Source organism: Xyrauchen texanus, chromosome 22 (assembly GCF_025860055.1).
Source record: "Xyrauchen texanus isolate HMW12.3.18 chromosome 22, RBS_HiC_50CHRs, whole genome shotgun sequence".
NCBI classification, from domain to species: Eukaryota; Metazoa; Chordata; class Actinopteri; order Cypriniformes; family Catostomidae; genus Xyrauchen; species Xyrauchen texanus.
This window is the reverse complement of record NC_068297.1, coordinates 34,929,850-34,952,729: the sequence shown is the minus strand read 5'-3', so window position 1 is coordinate 34,952,729 and position 22,880 is coordinate 34,929,850. Positions and strand designations below refer to the sequence as shown.

Here is a 22,880-nt window from a genome sequence, read left to right as displayed (position 1 = left end):
ATCTATGGAGACCTGAGATTCAAAAGGCTAGATAAAAATAATAACAAATAAAAACAGCAGAGAACCACAATGTAAAGCAGTCAATGGAAAGGAGGCGGTGAGATCCGGCTTGACAATATAAATAATAGTTTTAATGCTAAACTTAACAGACAAACACACACGACGGACATGTCGGTAAACTATCTCTCTCTCTCTCGCACAATCCTCCGCAGTCGGCCTTTAACCCTCTCGGAGGCTTTATTAGGCTGATAAGGGACCGGGTGTGTATGATCACGATCACCCTCCGCCCTGCCACATTCGTCCCTCGTTCTCTCTGGCAGGGGAGCCCCCGGCATGACGTACCCCCCCCCCACCCTCTTTCCCTGGGGAGGAGCGTGCCTCTTGCCCCGTCTGCCAGCAGGTCATCCCCTTCTACCTGGACGAGGGAGGGGACAAGGGGTGGGAAACCAAAATAATTTAATAGGGGGGGTACTTCCTGTAACAGTGTAGAACCCCTCCAAAAAAACACTGTAAAATTAAAATGAGAGGGAAAAGGCCAATGCAGAGAGAGAGAGAGAGAGAGAGAGAGAGAGAGATTAAAAAAAAAAAACACTTACTCGCCAGTTCTCCGATATGCCGTAGCTTGTTCCTTGGCCAGTCCTCTAACGGATGACAGCCGCGTCTCTTGGGGCGGATCGGAGGCAGACCTCCAGCCCCTGGCGGACAGAACGCCCCGCCGCGTTCTTGGGGAACAGAAGGGGTCTCCCCCACCCCTGGCAGCGGTTCTCCCGCTCCAGGTGGTCGGCAGTGAGCCCCTCCCTGCTCGCGGTCGGCGGTCTCAGACCCCGCTGCGTTTCAGCGGCTGGTAGGGGACTCCTCCACCCCTGGCAGCGGCCCTCACCACTCCAGGCGGTCGGTTAGGAGCCCCTTCTCCTCTCGCGGTTGGCAGCTGTCGTCCGCTTACAGGCGCCCGGGCACCTCGTCCCCCGGCAGATGGCCACGGCTGCTCCGTTGGGGTGGACGGTAGTGGCGAGAACTCTACTACATCGTATCCCTCCTCCTTCCTGGATTTCGGCACCAGTGTAGAGCAGTCAATGGAAAGGAGGAGGCGAGAACCGGCTTGACAATATAAATAATATTTTTAATGATAAACTTAATAGACAAACACACACGCATGACGGACATGTCCGTAAACTATCTCTCTCTCTCGCACAATCCTCCGCAGTCGGCCTTTATCCCTCTCGGAGGCTTAATTAGTTAGATGCCTTTTTTCAACTGTAAGTGCTGTGCTAAAATTGTGCTTGTTTAACAAGACTGCTACATCATATACAGTATGTGTGTCAAGAGACAATGCCCAAGTCTGGAATGTACTTATACTGCTTACCTGCATACCTAAATAATACACTTTTTTTTTAATGGCCTTGAAATGCATTCTTGAAGTGCAGTATATAGTCTGACTGTACACGATTTTAATTGCAGCTTTAGTGAACTAGCCCACCATACCCATACACAAGCAAATTCAGAGAGTTTTACTTTCTACAATTATTCTTAAAAGAGTCTGTGGTGACACCTGTAAGAATTATAAATTCCTAGCTCACACACTGACCCAGTATAATCCAAGAATAACGTACACAGTTCATATAATCCACTATGATAATACTTGGAGAAATCCCAGAGGTTTGGGATCCCATATTTTCAGGATTTTTTCATTGACATAAATAACAAATATTGACTGTTATGACTGTTATAGTATATGACTGCTATTTTTATAACGCTTTGTCTGTAATGTGTAGACATGTTGTGTTGATATATTAAGCGAAAGAGAAAAATAGAGCAGCTCAATGGTCTCTCTGTTTCTTTATACTGAAGTCTTGATGGATCCTGTCTGACTTTACAACATGACTTCATAGTAAAGGAGTGCATGAGTGCAACTGGATTGTGGAATAGATCTGGTAGCTAAATTATTAGATGAGCTCATTTTGGCAGTGCTGTGTCGACACACTGAGATTACGCTCACTCCCAGCAGCCATTCATAAAACACTGTTAAGACTTATGTGGTCACACGCATGAGGGAACCTGAGCTTTCCCTCGCCATTCAATTTGAAAATGTTACTTCCACAGATCAGATACATTAAAAATATTGCTACAAAGCTTTTCAATCTGAAACCTCTTAACTTAAGTCTTGGAAGAAGCAGCATTTGGAAGAAGACTTGGATGGCTTCTATACTTTATACAGTATAAGCTGCTATATTTAGTACATAGGACTAAAATTGTAAATTATTTACATTATAAATCATTGTTATGAGCACTACTATTTCCTTCATTCATATATTTCCAAAATTGCAGAAAGCTTGTGAATCAAAGGAGATTAACAACCTTAATTATATGGAAAGATTTACAAAGACCAGTTCAGTTGACACAATTTGACTTCCAGAACACCTCATCATAGCCTTAACGACCAATTTAGATTTGAAGACATTTTGCCTACATGACAGTACAGACCTGGCCTAACCTCCAGACTTCAACATCTAACTCCTCACTTCTAATATACAGCCAGCTCATATCTGATTGGCTGGAGGTACGCACATTTCAGTTGTCCTTATGCACAGGTATATAAGCTAGAATAAGGAGCAGTGTGGACTATACTTTATGTGACAATTAAAAGTTTGCGTGCAAAATTTTTACATTAAAAAGAAGTACACACATCAGCTTTAATAAAAAAGGAAGCATTTAAGCAGATGTTTTGAACGCATTTAATGATATGTTTTGTTTATGTTTTATGTTGTTCATAATTGGTAAACACATTTAAGGAAACCGAGACATGCATTATATTTTAGAGAACTGACAGGGCACCTCACAAAACTAGGACTGTGCCCTATGCCTGATCAGAAATCCTACAAAAGTGCTTGTTGAAGTTTGTAGTCTTGAAAATTACAATGAAAATAAAAAACAACATTAATGTGTAAAATTATATATCACATATTACAGGGTATAAGTGGTCATTATTATTGGTATTTATTAGCTTAATAAGTTAGCATAACCTGCACAAGTTATTAAATGTAAACATATTATTGTTTAATTATGACTGTATTTAGAGACGGCTACATCATGTGATCCAAAGGGGATAGGATTTAGTGGGGGGATAGGCTTTTGCATGGCTCCATAATGGTACAGATTTTGGAATGTGTTATTTTTAGCAAGGGAAGCCCCATTACCTAAAAATTATCCTGTAAAAAGACACCTGAGGCCTGATTTTTTACAGACAATGGCCTGCCATTCTTTAAAAGTTGCTCACAGGTTGCTTATTATAAGCAAATTAGGTCTCATTGGTATATTAATTATCTTGATGTTAAAACACTGAATGTAAATGTTTTACCAGTGGAAAACAAATCAGTCTGGTGAAATTTAATGTATTTTAAATAGTCCAAAAAACATGGCAGTGAAAATGTTTGTGGCTTGACTAAACTTATGGTATTTGACAACCTTAAGATATACGATATACGATGACAAAGCTACTAGTGATTGTCATTAGTCAAGTGTAGCTTGCAGTAAGTCTTGTTTTTTTTAAGCATGACTGATCTGCCATTTAGTGCATTTTATTAAAAGATTAATATTTAAAAAAAAAAATAGTTACATATAACATTTTTAAATTGTATTTTTATATCAGATGCAGACACTTTTTGCATTTGACGAAGAGGAAATGGAGATGCGCAACAAGGTGGTAGAGGATCTAAAAACAGCCCTCCGCACTCAGCCAATGAGGTAAGAGATCTCAGTGACCCTTTTTGTTTTCTTGATTCATAAATCTGGTTTCTAGTTTCAAGAGTCAGGATCAAATACTTTGAATTAAGAGCACCAACTCAACAGACAGTTTGAGACAACTGATTTAGACTTTTTGGGCTGGCTTTTTGGGAAGTCGGCCTACACTTCTTTCTTTAGGGATCTAGGGTTCCCCAAGTAGCATAGAAGGACAGGAGTGGGAGTGAACATTACTGCATCTGTCCTCACCCCATCCATAACTGTCTGGTGTGGGCTGATCATCACATGAACGCACTGAACTGAACTGCAGTGCATCATTCATTCAGCTAGAATAATCATTGGCTGCTTCCTACAGTTCCTCCTGTACCTTTTTTTTATTTATTTATTTTTTATTTAAAAACAGTCAGAATCTTTAAATGAGACTTCGATGTTGTTCTTTCTCCTTCAAGATTAATTTATTTGTCTTTGTGAGACATATTTCTTCTGAGTCCATGCTCTCATCAGAAGTTTCAGATTAAACTAGCAGTTCAGAGTCTCTTTCATCAAGCAGACTATAACAGCAAACAGATCTGCAGCTCTGAGTCACAAAGGGAGAGTCTGAGACACCAATCACACTGGCCCCAGCCGTCTAGACATGCAGTATGTCCTGAACAAGACTTTTTTTTTGTACAAAAAAAGATATTTATAGATCTTCAGAAAAAACAAATACTGCATACATTTGCAGAGACAGCATAGCTATTCATTAAATCCTTGAGAATTTTTCAAAATATTAAAAAGACTGTTCTTCTTGGATAAAACTGCTTTTATTAAGTTTAGTACCATTAAAAAAAATGTTAATTGAAATTCTTTTTACACTCACTTTTTGGTTTTCTTCAGAATTGTACCTCCATAAATTATATAAATCACCTGCAGCTTCATTCTTTCATTAACGGGCTAATAAAAGCCGTTCATTTTCACGTTTTTACATCCTCTGTTATATTAAGTTGGCACTATGTTCATGCTCTGCAGGCCCGGACTGGCCATCAGAACACCGGGGGAAATACTGGTGGTCTGGTGTCCTGATTTTTAACTATTTATATATTTATTTATTAATTTCTTATTATTTTATATTATTGACACCCAAGTAATTTTTTTATTTGGCATTCAATAATAAATAAATGAATGAAATCACAAATCCCCTAAAATGGGTCATATCATTTACATTGTTTGAGTGGTTCAAGTAAATGCATGGAAAACCAGCTAATTCAAGGATGTGCAGCTAACATAACTGTCTAAATGCTTGTGCACAGATCAGTTGAATGATTACGTTTACCCTCTTTAACTTAATGGTGTTAATGAAAAATAACCACAAAATTATCTGAAATGAGAGCGTGGGTTTTACCTTTCAATCAGACATTTATGGAAGTTGCGTTTATTGCTATAGCAACAGGGCATGTTTTCTCTCAGAATCATCATTGACGTTAGAAAGAAAAAGGTGGATGGCACTACAACACACAGAACAGACAAGGAAAAGAAACAAGTGTCCAAACAAACAGAAAACTAGGGTAAGGTCCAAGGTAGGACTGGCAGGACAGACAGGGTGGTGCCGGCAGGACAGAGTCTAGCTTCCAGGGAAATGAGTCCAGGTAAGGAGCAGGGTACTAAAAGACACAGAACAGGCAAGACAGAGCAAAAATCTGAAAACAAAGTTGGGCAAAGCTTACATGACAGCCCAAGGTGGTGCTGGAGGGATGGTCCAAGATGGGATCGGCAGGATAGACCATGGTGGAACACCTAGGCTAGGCTTAGTGGCTTGACTAAGGGATTTGACTTGGCTAGGCTTGGTAACTTGACTGGGCCAGCTGGTTTGACTTGACATGATATCTTGATTAGGTGTGAAGATTTGATTTGAAGTGGCTGCTTGATTTGACTGGACTGCTTGACTTGACTGGGCTGCTTGACTTGATGTGGTGTCTAGCCACGCAGGAGCTTGACTTGATGTAGTGTGGTAATGACTAGGTGTGATGGCTTGATTTGGTGAGCAGGCCCCAGGACGGTAGTGAGGACAGAAGGCTCCAGGACGGGAGCGAGGACAGACGGCTCCAGGATGGGAGCGAGGACAGACGGCTCTAGGATGGGAGCGAGGACAGATGGCTCCATGACAGGTGTGAGGAAAGACGGCTCCAGGATGGGAGCAGAGGCAGAGCAAGGACAGATGGTTCCAGGATTGGGAGTGAGGACATATTGCTCCAGTAAGGGAGCGAGCACAGACGGACCCAGGATGGGAGTGAAGACAGATGGCTACAGGACTGTAGCGGAATCAAGCAGGGAAACTGTAATGAGCACTGGCAGTGACGGAAATGACCTCATGGCTGTGAGCACTGGCAGAGACTGGGGAATGACCTCCGTGGCCTTGAGCACTGGCAGAGATTGGGGAACGGCCTCCATGGCCGTGAGCACTGGCAGAGACTGGGGAATGGCTTCCATGGCCATTAGCACTGGCAGAGACTGGGAAACAGCCTCCAGGTGCAGGCAATAATCACAAGCTGTGCGAACAGTGCTGTCATGACAACGCTGATTGCGCTACTGAGCAGCACCTATGGGAAACACAAGGGAAGGTGGAAAACAAAAGCACATTGACACAGGACAACCTGAGAGATGTGGAGGAAACAAACTTGCCACATTGCGTAAAACGAAACCAAAATGGCAGGATCATAACATACTGTGCTTTTTATCTACATGGGTCGCACAAGGCCCTTGAAGTGTTTAAAGTGCCTGAATTTAGTTCTTAGAAATTTAAGAACTGGAAAGTCTGAAAGATTGCCTTGATTTGTTGAAAAATACTTGAGATTAAAACTGACCTTTTCTTCTGTTTAATGTCCATCAAAAATGAGATCCCACACTCCACTTTCATTAATTAATGTGTCTTTTAACATCCTTTATGTTCTTTACAGTCAGATAATTTTTTTTTAAATAAATATACATTTTGATTACAAATAGCACAGATGTGCTAAAATACAGAGACTTCTCTCTCGTTTATAAATGAAACATCTATGCGAGTCTCTGGGATGTGCTTTAAACTGTTAAAGTGAAAGTACCATTATAGCGCTTGTTATACAATTGAATGTAAACTCAATGCTATAGCTTGTAAATTGTACACATTATTTCAAACATTGACAGCCCATATCATTATTATATGTCAATTTAAAAATTTTTTAGCTGCAAGCAGCGATGACAGGCCCAATCACCATGGGTCCATTTCCACCTGGTGGCTTTCGAAAAACAATGCAATGTGGACATATGCATTTAGTATTTGACATCATTATAAACCAATTTAGATGCAATTTGGGAAAAATGTATTAGCAACATTTTAAACTATTAAATTACTTTTTTTAAAGTTGTTGTAAGGGACACATTTCCCATTTTTTGCCATTAATTTAACGCCTCGCCGTGGTAACACCATTATATAAAAAAATCTGTCCTCAATTTAGCATCTTCAGTGTCTTGGCATGATGTTGCACAAATTTGGTGCCAGTCACATGAGTCCCCTAGGAGGAGTATTTAAAAGTTCAGTGCTTGCGATTTTCAAAAAATTTTAAATGGCGACTTCCTGTTGGGAGAACTAATGAATGTAAGTAGGGCTGGGACAATTCACCGACGTAATCATTGTCATCGATTACAGAAATACGTCGATTTTCATAACATGTGCCGGTGCGTTGCAATGGAATAATTAAAATGGCATCAACCGGTTTAAACATGGATTCCCCGAAGAACAAACTGTAGCTAAAAAAACTTGCCCATGTGATATAAAGCGTGGGAGTATTTTAGCCGGAGACCCAACGATGTGGTGCTGTGTAAGATATGCAAATTTGAAATGGCTTATCACAGCCGTACAACCACCATGAATTTTGATGAGCTAAATGTTCAGTTGTAATTCAAAGCCACGTGTGAGATGGTAAATGAAGCTTGCATTGTGCTTTATTTCAGGGCAGAAGACTTTTATGGTTGCATCAGCACAAAGTTTAACACACTCTTCGTACTGCAGTTTATGGTGCTGTTGTAAATGGTGGAAGAGATCTATAGTGCTTCCACTTTTGGATGCAGCCTGTTTATGGCATTCTCTACAGATGACATGCAGGCTCGACAAGCATTGTGATTTGCTTGTCGTTTGGACAAGCATATTGTTCATTCGCTTGTCTGCGTAAAAAGTTACTTGTCCATAGAGAAAAAAGGACATGCATTGGTTTCATGCTCAAGCAAAATGTCAGATGTATTCTAAAATTACGACATGACCAACCTAATATTATTATACCTATGCAATCAACTAGATTATATGGGACAGAAATGTAAACTGCTCTGGGTAGAGGGGGTTATTTTATGTTATATGTATGCATGGTAGTCAAATAAAGGACAGCCTCCAAGCTTAATAATTTACAGCAGGGGTGCTCAAACTTCTAAATAATGAGATCTACTTTCCATCATGTTATTGCAGCAAGATACCATACACAAAATATATACATTTATCAAAATACCAAAATTTCAGTAGTCTTTAGTGAAATGTGATGATTTTTTATACCAGCTTCAATACCACAAGTAAAGTTAAGTCATATTTTATTTGTATACCTCTTTTCACAACACATCTTTTGAAAGCGGATTTACAGGAAATCATGCATTAATAAAACGCACCAAAAATTCAAGTAATATCTATAATGTCTTAGAGTGATCAGTGATCATTGTGTAGTTTGATTAAATGCGATTATGATAAATATAAGTAATTGAATAATAATTGTATTTAGAAACCCAGTGAGCAAGCTGAAGGCGACTGTGGCAAGGAACACAAAACTCCATAAGATGTTGGTTAATGGAGAAAAATAACCTCGGGAGAAACCATGCTCACTGTTGGGGCCAGTTACTCTCTGGCTAACAGCATGAATATAACCAATATTACTTAAGTGGAGTTAAACTAAGTAAGTGTTAAGGGCCAGTGTTTAAACAAAGATTTGGTAAGAACTGTAAGTTTAATTACTAATGTCTTTAAAGTTCATCCTGGATAAACTGCAGAAGTTCACATATATGCATTGTCCTTTGTTAGTTGACTGATGAAAGCTTTTGTTGGCAATTTATTATGTATTCTATTTTAAGAGTGTTGTCCATCATTAGACCAAGGAGATGCAGGCCATGATCAGTGATAATTGAACCCATTGTTTTTCTTTTTACTAACCAGATCTTCTTCGGCAGTGTAATTTCAAACTGTTTGATATTTATTTTATTTTTTCATAAAAAATTTCCTTTTTCTCGCAGTCACTTGAATAAGAGTGCATATTCTATCCCTCTATCACATGCGCAACAAGTGCGGGGCAGTGGTGGCTCAGTGGTTGAGGCTCAGGGTTACTGACCAGAAGGTGGGGGGTTCAAGCCCCAGCACCACCAAGATGCCACTGTTGGGCCCTTGAGCAAGGCACTTAACTCCAGGTTGCTCCAGGGGGATTGTCCCTGTAATAAGTGCACTTTATGTCGCTTTGGATAAAAGAGTCTGCCAAATGCATCAATGTCTAAATGGCAAATTAACTTAAAAAATTGTAATAAAACCAACAGCAATATACAGATATGAACAGGTATTAATAGATAATTTATTTTGTGTACATACATAAGAATTATAATGAACATTTTTCAATGGCAAACACCCCTCCCACCCCTAAGCATAAACTTTCTCACAGTGGAAATTGTAAGCTGTCTCGAACTCAGCCTTTGATCTGTGTGTGTCTGTGTAAGTGTATGTGTGAGATCATGTTTTGTGTGTGCTAAGTATTTTTGTCTCACCCTTTCATTTGTGTGTGTGTTTGTGTGTGTGTGTGTGTTTGTGTGTGTGTGTGTGTGTGTGTGTGTGTGGGCGGGCAGGCAGGCAGGCAGGCTTGGGTGGTTACAAACTGGTAATTACAAGGGTATTACACTATAAATGTCATATATGAGGACATTTCTAGTGTCCCCATAATTCAAATCGCTTCACAAAAACACACTAAACAATGCTTTTTTGAACATGTAAAAATGCAGAATTTTTTTGTGAGGGTTAGGTTTAGGGGTAGGGGATAGAATCTATAGGTGTGTGTGTGTGTGTGTGTGTGTGTGTGTGTGTGTGTGTGTGTGTGTGTGTGTGTGTGTGTGTGTGTGTGTGTGTGCGCGGATATAAAATGTAGGAAAAGTCACCAAAACCTTATGCTGCTGAGATGAAGGAAACCATGTTTTCTTAAAGAAGCAAAGTTCAAAAGGGGCCATTTTTGACCCCAACACTATATGGGGGTTAAAGTCACTCTGTGGAAAGGATGCGTGGTCACCTAAAATAAGCAGATATTAGATCTTCTACTTACATTAAAACTGTGGACAGTTTGCCACTTCCTTTGGTGATTGATAGCCTGAACACATGGGCAGGTGAATGCTCTGACATCGCGATCCGCATATATTTTCTCCCTTTAATTTATCCAAATTAAACATTAAACATGATTGTCACTAGAGGGCGAGATGCGACTGTCGTATCCGGAGGTCGGAGCCGGTCATTTTCAACTGTCAGTCATTGATGCTCTATCAGTTTGGGCATACCAAGATGGCAGCTCAAACACATCCAGTGACTTCACCTGGCAGTTTACCGTCATGTCAGCGATCTAGTTATATAACATATACAACCTTAGTGTAAAGTGTATTGTTAAATCAATATCCTAAACATCAACTGTGGTTTTAAAATTTGTTGTGGGTTTATTGGGTGTCCAGGTGTAACGCTTGGACCGGATAACTCGAGAGAAATCGAGGGAAGAAAGAGCTTGAAGGCTGAAAGGCTGTATCACGCACATTTAATGATAAGTGCACAGGCAATGCAATCCTCTCATACATGAGAGCTACTCTTCCTTAGCGTCACAAAACTTATAAAATATACAGAAAAAAAGGGTAGAGCACGTCTAGCATCTACAATGTCCTCATCTCATCTCCAACTATGTCATCCCGCATAGTACACGTCATGAGTGACGTAACATCTCTCTTAAAGGGCACACTGCCCCATAATGTGACAAACATGAACACACAGCAACGATCGTTACAGTTTCCCCCTGCAAGAAAAGGCTGTCCCCAGCCGAACAACATAAGCACATAACTCATGTCAAGCTCATGTCAGCATGAGCAACACATTACACAGTATACCCTCCAAAAGCATGCTCATAGAAAACAAAAAAACCTGTGACAATATACCATATGTGCAAAATACAATTTTCCTTTTTCTTTTGAACATAACATGAACTTAGGAACCACCTTCAAATGTACATGTTTATATTTCCTCCTTGTACAAAACATTTCAGAAGATACATTTCAAACCATCAAACTCAATATTACTTAAAGTCCAATCTGTCAGTATGATAGTCATTAGTCCATCCACTGTTTGACCAACCAGAAGTAATTCTAGGGGCTAACCTAGGTCTGAGGTTGTAACAAGAATTCTCTGGAGCAAGGTTAAAGTCAGGGAGGTATGTAATACCTATAGACTCACTAACGTCATTGTCATGAACTGTGTCAGTGAAGTCGTCACAATCAAAGTTCTCATCGGGTAGAGCAGTGTATGACTCTTGAGATATGTCCCCATTCAAGTGAGTTGTTTGCTAACATTCATCAGATGCATCAAAGGGCGTTTCAGATGCAAACTGAGGCACATTCATCACGTTATTGTCACACAAGTTTCGAGTGTGTAAAGGCTGCATATTTACAACATGAAAGACTCCAGCATCCTCACCAGTGTTCAACTTTGTAAGCCTACAGTTCACGTCAGACAAAACTTTACTGACACGGTATGGACCAGAATACAAGGGTGCTAGTTTAGCGGTAAAGTTGGCTAAAGCGTCTGATTTGGGGTGAGTTCTCACTCTGACAAGGTCACCAACGTTTTAAGAAGCTGATCTGCGCCTCTTATCATAGTGCAGCTTTATTTTTTCGTGACCAGCGTCCAGAGCCAACTTGGCATGATCATGCGCTTCTTTCAGCGACAACCTCAAGCGTTCAGAGTATGGGATTTCAGTCTCCTCCATCCCAACCCAGGCTGGTTGAGTGACCAGATCTAGTGAAGTGTCCAACTCTCTCCCATATAACATCATGGCCGGAGTTTCACCCGTGCTTTCATGAGGTGCAGTCCTTAGTGCAAAGCAAATTTGTGGGATATATCTGTCCCAGGAGGTGTGTTTCTCATCCACGTACGCTCTAATTGCTGTTATGAGAGTACGGTTCACCCTCTCTGTTGCATTAGTCTGCGGGTGATATGCAGTAGTCAGTCGATGTTCAGTTCCCAAGGCAGTAAGCATCTGTCCAAACAGTTCACTCACAAAAGGGGAACCTCTATCCGAAATAAAGTAAGTGGGGGCCCCGTGACGGGAGAAAACTTCACTCAGTAGTTTGCTGGCAGCTACTTGAGCCGTGGCTTCTCGTACAGCAACTATCTCGACCCACTTTGAAAAGTAGTCAACAAACACCAAGATGTGAGCATTCCCTCTGGATGTACAAGGTAGAGGGCCAACAAAATCAACACCCACATACTCCCAAGGCTTCTGAGGCCGAATTGGAACCATCAGACCGGAAGGCTTTCTTTGGCTTGGTTTCGTCAGTTGGCAAACTGTACAGGATGTCACATATTTTTTTACTTCTGATGCCATTTTGGGCCAGAAGAATCTCATTCTCAGTCGGGCTAAAGTTTTAGTAATTCCCAGATGACCTGCGGTAGGATGATCATGATAATACTTTAGCAAGGTACCTTTGAGCGACTCTGGAGCGTACAACTTCAACTCTTTCAAAGGGTGGATACCGCAAGCATTTTTTTATCATTGAAGTATAACAGACCATCCTGAATGGAGTACTCGGAGCATATATCAGTGTCATCTTTTTCAAGCGCAGCCTCCATTTTACGGAGGATTTCACCTGTGACTGGATCATCCAGTTGGAGCTGTCTGATATGAGAATGATCTGTAAGAGTCACAGAAGAGAGTGTTCGGAGATCAAGACCACCAATCACAGCGTAATCAGGGAGTATATCCATCGGCGACTCCTCAACATCTAGTGGGTTTCTAGACAAGGCATCAGGCACTTTGTTTCGATCACCAGGCTTGTGAACAATGTCGAAATCGAAATCCTGAAGGCGGAGAGACCAACGAGCGAGACGTCCAGTGGGATTCGGACGGGACATTAACCACTGAAGTCCACTGTGGTCAGTGAAGATAGTGACGTGGAGGCCCTCAACATAAGGTCTAAAGTGCTCAAGGGCCCAAATAACAGCAAGGCACTCCTTTTCAGGTGTGGAATAAGGCTTCTCGGCTTTATGCAAGGCTCGACTCGCGTAGGCCACAGCAACATCTCTACCATTTTCATCTTTCTGCATCAACGCAGCTCCCAGGCCCGCATCACAGGCATCCGCATGGATGAAAAATGGGAGATTGAAATCGGGAAAACTTAACACAGGCGCTGAAGTTAACTTTCCTTTTAGAGTGTCCATAGCATCCTGACAAGCACTGTCCCAGACGAAAGGTACGTCGGCTTTTGTGAGGTTGAAGAGTGGTTAGGGCAAGGCGGGCGTAGTCTTGCATAAATCTGCGGTAGTAACCAGTCAAGCCTAGGAACTGTCTCACTTGCTTCACGTTTACAGGTGGTTTAAAATCTGTTACGGCCTTCACTTTGCCTTCTTCCAGTAAGATGCCACTCGGACAGACCCGATACCCCAAAAAGGTAAGTTCACTGCGACAGAACTGGCATTTGGCTAGTTTAATGGACAATCCGGCTGACTGGAGCCTCGAAAACACTTCCTTCAGATCCACAAGATGCTGCTTGAAAGAGGGCGACGCCACAACAATGTCGTCCAGGTAAACCGCACAGGACTTATAGATGAGTCCCGCCAAAACGCTGTTCATAAGCCTTTGAAAGGTCGCCGGTGCATTGCACAAACCAAATGGAAGCACTCGGAACTGAAACAGTCCACAGTGAGAAACAAAAGCAGTCTTCTGTCTCGAGTCTTCTGCCATGGAGACTTGCCAGTAACCCCGAGCGAGGTCAATTGTCGTCAAGAATTTCCCACGTGATAGGAAGTCAAGGGACTCGTCAACTCTTGGTAATGGGTAAGGGTCTTTAGTAGTGAGCTGGTTTAACCCACGATAATCCACACAAAACCGTGGTTCACCACATTGTTTTTGTACCAGCACCACAGGAGCAGCCCAAGGACCCGTAGCCGGTTCAATAATGCCTTCATGTAACATTTTCTTTATCTGGTCCTCGATCAATCGCTTTTTAGCTGGCGAAGTACGATAAGGAGGAAGGTGAACAGGTTTAGCATTTCCCGTGTCAATGGAGTGCTCAGCTAGAGTGGTGTGGCCCAGATGACCGTCGAAGAGATCTGGAAAGCTTCCAATTAGGTCAGCCAACTGTTTTTTTTCAGCAGTACACAGACACGCTTCCTCAATTTTATCATGAAGTGCTGACGAAGGAACTTCCATGAACATTAAACTGTCATCCGACTCATGGTCTGCTCCGCTATCCAAATTCTCCATGAACAAAGGATTATCGCCCATTACAACAGTTCTAGATGGGACGTGAATGGAAATGGAAGCACGCAACATGAAGTCCATCCCTAGGACCAATGTAGAGGAAAGGCGTGGCACAATAGCAAACCGATGATAAAACCGCTGACCCATGAAGCCAAAAGCCAACCATGTAAGCCCCACTGGCTGGCATGCTCCACCATCTGCCAGTTGTATAGGGGGAGAAGTCCATGGCTGAACTCTACCCTTCAATCCGCCATGATTCTGAATAATGTCTGCCTGCACTGCAGAAAGTGATGCGCCAGTGTCAATTGTAGCATCCAGCACCTGGCCACGTAGGTTAACTTTAACAGTAAATGGGGTGCTCCAATAGGAAGAGGATGTGGGATCCTCCACATGACAAAGAACAGGTTGTGCAGGAACAGCGCAGTAAGTCAATTGAGGCGAATTTATTTGCTGGAGGGAGGATTGCCTCCGCGAATCATCCTCCCCCCTTTGTAGTTTCCCTGATGCGTGACAAAGGGGGTATTTTCACCTGTATCACAGCTGTCAAATCGGTCTCTGTCTCTTGTATCGGGAAAAGGTCCTGAACGCACATCAGGAGACTCGCTTCGTTGTCGTGAGCTCTTTCCTGGAAGTAGGTTGCAGTCTGGACATGTGCGTGAAGTGAAGCCAGGACATGAGCACTTGTAACAGTAAGTGTCTTTAACAAGCTTAGCTTTACTCTGCGCTGAAGTTGGGGAACAACCATTTGGTCCAATGACTACATGGAGCTCATGAGCTCTCAGAAGGAGGTCCATGACTGAGGAGACAGAAGTTCCATAGAGTGCAACTCTGTATTTTTCAAGGGCATGTTTAGTAATGAGGTTAATTTGTTCTCGCTCTGGCGGGGGTGTTTTTAGCTTCTTGAACTCACTTAGCATGTGGGCAACAAAGGTAGGTAGGGGCTCTTCAGGGCTCTGTATGCGATCTAAGATGCCTCTTAATATCTGCTCCTGACTGTTGGAAGGAAGAAAGACTGTCCTGAAGAAATCAGAGAACTGTGACCACGTGACAACATGAGTCAAGGACAGTGAACCATTTCTTTGGTTCCTTCGACAAGAATCGTGGCAGCTCTAGAAGAATTTGGGCATCAGTTAAGTCAAGCGAGGTTCTGTAAACATTTACTGATTGGAGCCAGTCCTCTGGGCTTACATGTCCATCACCAGTGAATACAGGTGGCTCGAGCCTTGACTGGTGCAGTACAGATGCAAGGATTCTACTGGTATTACTCACATAATCAACAGTACAACCCGTAACATTCACAATGTAACCCAGAAAATGTAAATTAACATTAAAATACACAGCATCAGTAGAATCTCAAACAAAATTTAGCAAACTGTGTAGAGAGAAAAAAAAAATAATGTCACCAAAACCATACAGATTAACCTTTTTTCAGTTATTATATTGTCCTTCAGTGTATTCAGGGCAAGAACACGCTGCCTCAGAGTGAATAGAAAGTTCTCAAAGTCACTCGACCTCGCAATTGAGTTCAAAAAGTTAGAAATCAGCCTGTTCACATCATAAAGTTCAGTTCACGATGGATTTGGAGAAAATAGAAAAACAAGAAAACAGTTCAACAATTGTCCGTTTGTTCCTTGCTCACAAATACAGTTCAGATGAAAGCGAACAGGCCGCACTGTCCGTTTGTGCACGAAACATATTCAATGTCCCCACACCCAAAGCAAAAAGATGCAAAAAAAAAAAATTAATATATATATATATATTTCTACTGAAATTTCCACAAAAATTACGAGCAAAAATGTCAATCCGCGTTTGGGAACAGTTAGGAAGAGGAAAAAAAAACGTAGCACACGGTTATTTCGATGAGGGAAAAAAACAAATACAATCAGACTGAAGTGTAAAATTTTCCGCTCACACAGCATAGCACGCGATCCGTGCACCTGTCGTCCATCATTAGCGAGCTAATCTCACCAGTCTCTGTCGTACCAGACGGATCGTTCCAACGACCGGAGATGTAGAAATACCAGTGTAGTAACTTTCTCCAAAAGAGGACAGGAAAACAGGTCTCCGGCACAAGGTAAGCCTTTTTTTATTGTCTTTTATAACGTGTACACACACACACACACATCAACACAGAAACGCTGGGTTGCTGTAGGTCGGTCTTCCTCTGCTCTGTGGCTGCTGGCTTTTTATCCGCTCTCCTCGCTCTACTGCAATTAGAGACAGGTGTTAGACATAATTTAGCTCAGGTGTGAGCGCCCTTACCGCTTTTCTCTCCCGGACGGGCGCTTGACCATGCCCCCGCTGCCACAACCAGGTTCCACGTAGATGACGGATCCAGCTTCAAGTTGTTCGGGCGCCAATTGTAACGCTTGGACCGGATAACTCGAGAGTAATCGAGGGAAGAAAGAGCTTGAAGGCTGAATGTGTATCACGCACATTTAATGATAAGTGCACAGGCAATGCAATCCTCTCATACATGAGAGCTACTCTTCCTTAGCGTCACAAAACGTATAAAATATACAGAAAAAAAGGGTAGAGCACGTCTAGCATCTACAATGTCCTCATCTCATCTCCAACTATGTCATCCCGCATAGTACACGTCATGAGTGACGTAACATCTCTCTTAAAGGGCACACTGCCCCATAATGTGACAAACATGAACACACAGCAACGATCGTTACACAGGAAGAGTCAGAAATTACCAGCATGAAATTATGAGCCAGTCCGGTCCTGATGCCCTGTTTAATATTTTAAATGCAACTGCTCAATGATAATGTTGTCTTTACTTCACAATGGTGAATTTTAAAGGTACAGTATGTAAAAATAACTTTTTTTTTGCCAATGTTTGAATGGCTTGTAATGCAACTTTACACACAACTGATTTCCTGATAACTGGAAACATGCAGTTATCTCACCTATCTTCAAATCTGGAGACCACTATGAAGGAAGTAATTATAGACTGATAAGTATATTACCAGTACTGTCAAAGGTTATGGAGAAAACTATTATAGAGCAGCTGACAACACATTTAAATAACTGCAACCCTGCCTTAAATGACATGCAATTTGGCTTCAGGAAGAACTATTGCACAGAAACAGCCATTTTACACTTCACAGAAAAAGTAAGAACACAACTTGATAAGGGAGGAGCTGTTGCCGCTGTATTATTGGACTTGCGTAAAGCCTTTGATACAGTGAATCATAATGTCCTTATTTCCAGGCTTTCTTAATTAAATTTTTCAGCACAAACACTAGCATGGCTCTCATCTTACTTGTCAAAAAGGATGCAGTGTGTTAGAATTAAAGATCCACGCTCCAGTTATATTTCCTTTACTTTTTAGTCTTTATATTAATGATCTTCCACAACGCTGTCACAGAGTTGATATACAACTATATGCCGATGACATTGTTCTGTACACACATGCAAAAAATGCTCAGCTAGCAGCTAAGAAATTAACTCATGCCATGCAAGGTGTTGTTGAATGGCTTGAACAATCTTGTCTTACCTTGAATATTAACAAGACAAAAGGTATGTTCTTTTGTAAAACTAAGGGGCAGATTCAAACTGCCAACATCTTTATTAAAAATTAATCAATTGATATAGTTACTGAATATAAATATCTTGGCATAATTTTAGATTCGAATCTTAACTTCAAGAAGCACATCAAAAAAATGACAAAAAATATAACTTGGCAAACTTTAGACAGGTTAGATCGTCCCTCCCTATGGATGTAGCCAAAATATTTAAGCATGTTTAATTTTTTCACATATTTCATACTGCATTACCTGTTGGGGACAGGCCAGTGAATTTGCCATCAGACCTCTAAAATCATTATATAAGCAAGCTATAAAAATCCTTGATAAAAAGCCATTTCGGTACCACCATTGCAAGATCTTAGAGAAACAATTTATTGAGTTTTGAAAATGTTAGACTCTTTTCAAACTTTACTCTAGTGTATAAGATTCTACACGGCCTGGCCCCTGCATGTTTACTGGTTTTTGTTTGTAATCGCCTTGCAATTTCTGTAAAATCTACCAGAATAGCTTCTATTTTTGACTGTAACATACCTTTTTGCCATTCAACCTTTAGAAAATCTGCTTTTTCTTTTAAAGCCACTACACAGTGGAAAGCAATAACAGATGACATAAAGAGCTGCAGTTCCATTAAGAGTTTTAAATCACAACTGAAATCTTTTCTGAAGACCATTCAAATCTGTACCCATTGACACTGATGTTGTGCTGACAAAATGCGTTTTGTGTGTGTATGGGGTAGGGGTGTGTTATTTGTTTGTTTGTCTGCAAATGTAAATTAGCCTGTGGCAAACTCTGGTACAATGCATCAAATTGTAATATTTATTTTTAAAATTGTGCATAGTCCTTAATAAATAAAGAAAAAAAAAAGACAAGAGAACTTAAAAAAATGTGCCCTTCCCGGACTTCCTAGGTTGCCTGTAACTGATTTTCACACTAGATAATTTTATCTTAGAGATGGAATCCAGCAAAGTTCTCCCAGCACAACACCGACTCCTACATAAACTAACAAAAAACATTTATCTGCTGAATCCCATCTGGCTAAGCGGGAACATGATCGTGGTCGAGCAAAAACTAGAGTGAACATCTGCAGGGCATTTGATTCCTGAAGGGACCTTTGTTTCAGTTTTGGGGATCAAAACCGACCCTGAATTGGTGTTCTTCTTATTGGACAGGTAAGCTTACATAACTGTAGCATCTGGACCAATCAGACACACAATTATTAATTATTTAATGAATAAGCCAACAGATGTCTCAAGACTGTAACAATCAAAGGTCCAAGTAGGCCCAAGCAGACTCCGTTATGTCGGCTCCCCCACTGATCATTATCAAGCCTTTACACTGTCTTTGCTGACACTGGACCAGCAAAGAGTGGACCCCCAGTGACATTCCAAGTGGGGGGAGGTTAGCTGCATGCTAGAGCAGAAAGATTGATTCACTCCTTTCCCCCATAGAAAATGGACATAAAGCCCAGAACACAGACTTTTCTTCATTCATTTATTGTACCTTTCTCACTGGTCAAGCCAGACTCGAGTGGAGGGACCTCCAGCAGAAGTTAAAAGACACTTCCCGCCTCTTACTCAGTCTCTTTCCCCTGAAACCGTTAGTGTTGACCCAGATTACAAATCACTGGTGTTGGTTGCTATGGCATTGAAAGTTCATGGGAAGTCCTAAAGAGACTCTTCCGGGGCAACTAACCGCACATACCTGCCGACGCCATATTTTCAACAAAGTACAGCACCACTAAACTAACCAGTTACTGAATTTTCATTGAAACCCCTAAATATGCTACATGACTGCAAAGCATTTGAAATATAGTGCCATAAGGATTTATCTGTGCAATTTTAGCTAACTTGATATTGCCTGCAATATGTCAGCATTAGCAAGCTACCTTGCTTTGTAACTTTCAAATAAATTCAACGATATTCTCTTTATACTAAATGTCAGGCATACAGGATAAATGTAAGCAAATACGCTGGTTTCTTGACCGTAGTACAACATAGGGCATACAAAACATACAATAGTGCAACATGACAGTGCAGTGCAACAGTAAACTGTCTGGTATAGTTCGGTAGTATTTAGCTGTATGTGTTAATCATTATACTATGTTAGCTGATGAGTAGTTTTAGTTTAGTCTCACAGTTTGTAGTAAAACTATCATAAATGTGTAATTTTAATTACGCATCTGTCAGCATAATGCCGGTGAATCAAGTTCAGTTTTGGCCAATGCTCGCTCGCTCGCATCCCTGTGGAGTATGTGCACGAGAGTAAGCAGGAGCAACAGGTTGCTGGCTGCAGTTCACTTAATGGCCACAGGTGTCATTAATAACAAGGCTTTCTGAATCTTACATACTGCACATTTGAGGATTTAGTTTATATTTTAAATATTTAACATCCTAGTGCTTACTATATTGGTAATCTTATTTACAATAAGGTTGTATTTGATAACATGGGTAAATACATTAGGCATAATGAACAAATAATAAACAATGTTTACTGCATTTATATATATGTTGGTTAATGTTAATTAAGATAATACAATTGTTCATTGTTAGTTCATAGTGAATTTACTAATGTTAACATATTCAACTTTTAATTTGATAAATGTATTAGTAAATGTTGAAATTAACATTAACCAATATTGATAAATGCTTTAAAAGTATTGGTTATTGTTATTTCATGTTAACTAATGTAAACAAATACAACCTTTTGGTAAAGTGTTACCATGCTTGATGGTGCTTTATTGCATCTTTACTACTTGTGCACTCTCAGTAAATTCAGAAGTACCCTTCAAAATCAGTCATTTTTATCTGGAACCGGGCCTGGTCCCCCTTTTGTTTTATTGATGCATGCACTCTACTTGACATGAGGCCTGTACCATGAAGGTTGCTGAACGAAATTAGGGTTTCAGGATTGGTTTCAGGTTGACAAATTCAAACCAATCCAATCAGGTATAATTAGTACCATGATGCAACTCATCAACTTTCTCTGTCAACTCAGGCTTCGATTCTGACTTTAAGATTAGATTACCTGAGTGACATTTGCAGCACACAACCAATCGTGTGAGAGAACATGATTCACTTCTCGTGAGAGACTCAGTGGGATTTACCTCTCTACTGAAAGCTTTTATTCATTTAAATTCATTTAAACTGTACAAAAGACATAGTCTTAAAAGAAATGTAGAATTGATAAAATACACATGATTTACACAGTACATGGGATATCTTTAAAATTATGAAGCAATTAAAGACATTTAAACAAGAAAACAGTGGCTGGTAAGAGAGCTCAAGAGGACTGCTGCAAACAAATTCTTAATGTGATAAAAAAAAGTAAAACAGCTGGCATATAAGTGCGTAAGTGATTTAATCTAGGCCCACAACAAGAACACACAGTCTTATTAATTTTAAAATGTATTTAAAATATAAAAGCTTTTATATTTCATTGAATTGAAAACTTTATGTATAATTCAAACTATTACAAATAAATATAGGCTACTATTGATTACAAAATGAAAAGAGAGTATAAAGATGAGTATTTTCCCTAAGTTTATTTTCCTTTGTCAAAATCTACAAGTTGGTATATCAAAAAAGTGTTTTTAGACCATGGAATAGGGTACTTTATAAATATATATGGGATAATAGAAAACCTTAAAAAGTCTTAAATTCTTAAGTTGTCAAAAAGACTTTGAGGACTGGAATTCCCAAATTTAATCAATTATTATAAAGCTGCCCAAAATTCAACATATATTAATTTGGATGAACGTAAAATCTAAAGTGAAATGGCGGAAGATGGAAATTTATCAAATGGGGAACTTTTTAGTATATCCATGTTCCTACCCAAACAAAGCAACACATTTATATCAATAGATTATATTTGTATTAATAGCACTTTCATAAGTTGGTTAGAAATAAATAAAAATGGTAAAATTATGAAAGATATAGTTAATTTACAAGAAATTGCTAAAGATCCTGATTTCATGCCAAATAGATTAGATAATACATTTAAGTTTTGGGCAGACAGAGGTCGGAAAATATATCACCAACTGTTCAGTGATAAAGGAATGGATACCTTTTCAAATCAGCTTCCAAATTCACATTTATATTATTTACAGGTAAGAAGTTATTTATTAACAGAAGTTAAAGTAAAAGAAATAGATATATACAATACAAATAATACAATAAAATGTTGAGTGCATTTGAAAGAGATATACAGGACACTCTGAATTAAATTATATGTAGGTGGGAGGATGAATTAAAAATAAAAATAAAAATTAATCAACAAGAAATATTTTATAATACATTCCAGACTACTCAATCCAGCGTTTGGATGGAATATGCTTGGAAGATCAAATATAGATTTTTTTATAACCCCCCCTGTTATTCAAAGTAAGTATAATAGCATGGTAAAAGGGGATTGCTGGTGAAATTGTTGAGAAAAAAATTCTCATTACGGTCAAATTCTATATGAGTGCTCTAAATTGATAACTTATTTGAATGAAGTGATTAGACAGGTTAATTTATTATTTAACAGCACAATAGAAATACATCCAGAAAACCTTATTTTGGGTAAAATGTGATTGTTCTTAAGAAAAAAATTAAACGAACTATATTTAGGGTAATCATAATAGCAGCTTTGAAACAGACTGCAAAAAATTAAACCAGACTCCACAATTTCAAAGATGGAGAGAAACAATTTTGGAAACATACCAAATAACATTTACAATTAATAACTAGATAAAACTTTTTGTCAAGACAAACTTTATGTTGGCTTGAGAAAGAATAGCCTGAAAGTTTGAAGTAGTTACAAGTTTTTTTGTCAAGACAAACTTTATGTTGGCTTGAGAAAGAATAGCCTGAAAGTTTGAAGTAGTTACAAGTTTTAGTAGTTTTGAAAGTTCAAAGTTTAAAGATTATAAAACCAGATAGATAGATAGATAGATAGAAATATATGCTGTAGAAATTTTTTTATTTGTCATTTATATTATGAATTCATGACACTAATGTGCTAACATGCTACAGGTGGCCATAATATGCACTGGTTACACTCTGTTATTGTTATTTATGATGACCCTGAAACCAAT

General features: G+C 39.8%; 1 protein-coding gene across 1 annotated transcript in view; it reads left to right on the top strand.

The window, feature by feature from the left end:
- The window catches only part of daam2 (dishevelled associated activator of morphogenesis 2), a 190,111-nt gene that overhangs the window by 83,414 nt on the left and 83,817 nt on the right, over positions 1-22,880 (top strand). The window contains 1 exon segment of the mRNA XM_052153546.1: positions 3,647-3,741. Coding sequence (XP_052009506.1) covers positions 3,647-3,741 — 95 coding nt within the window.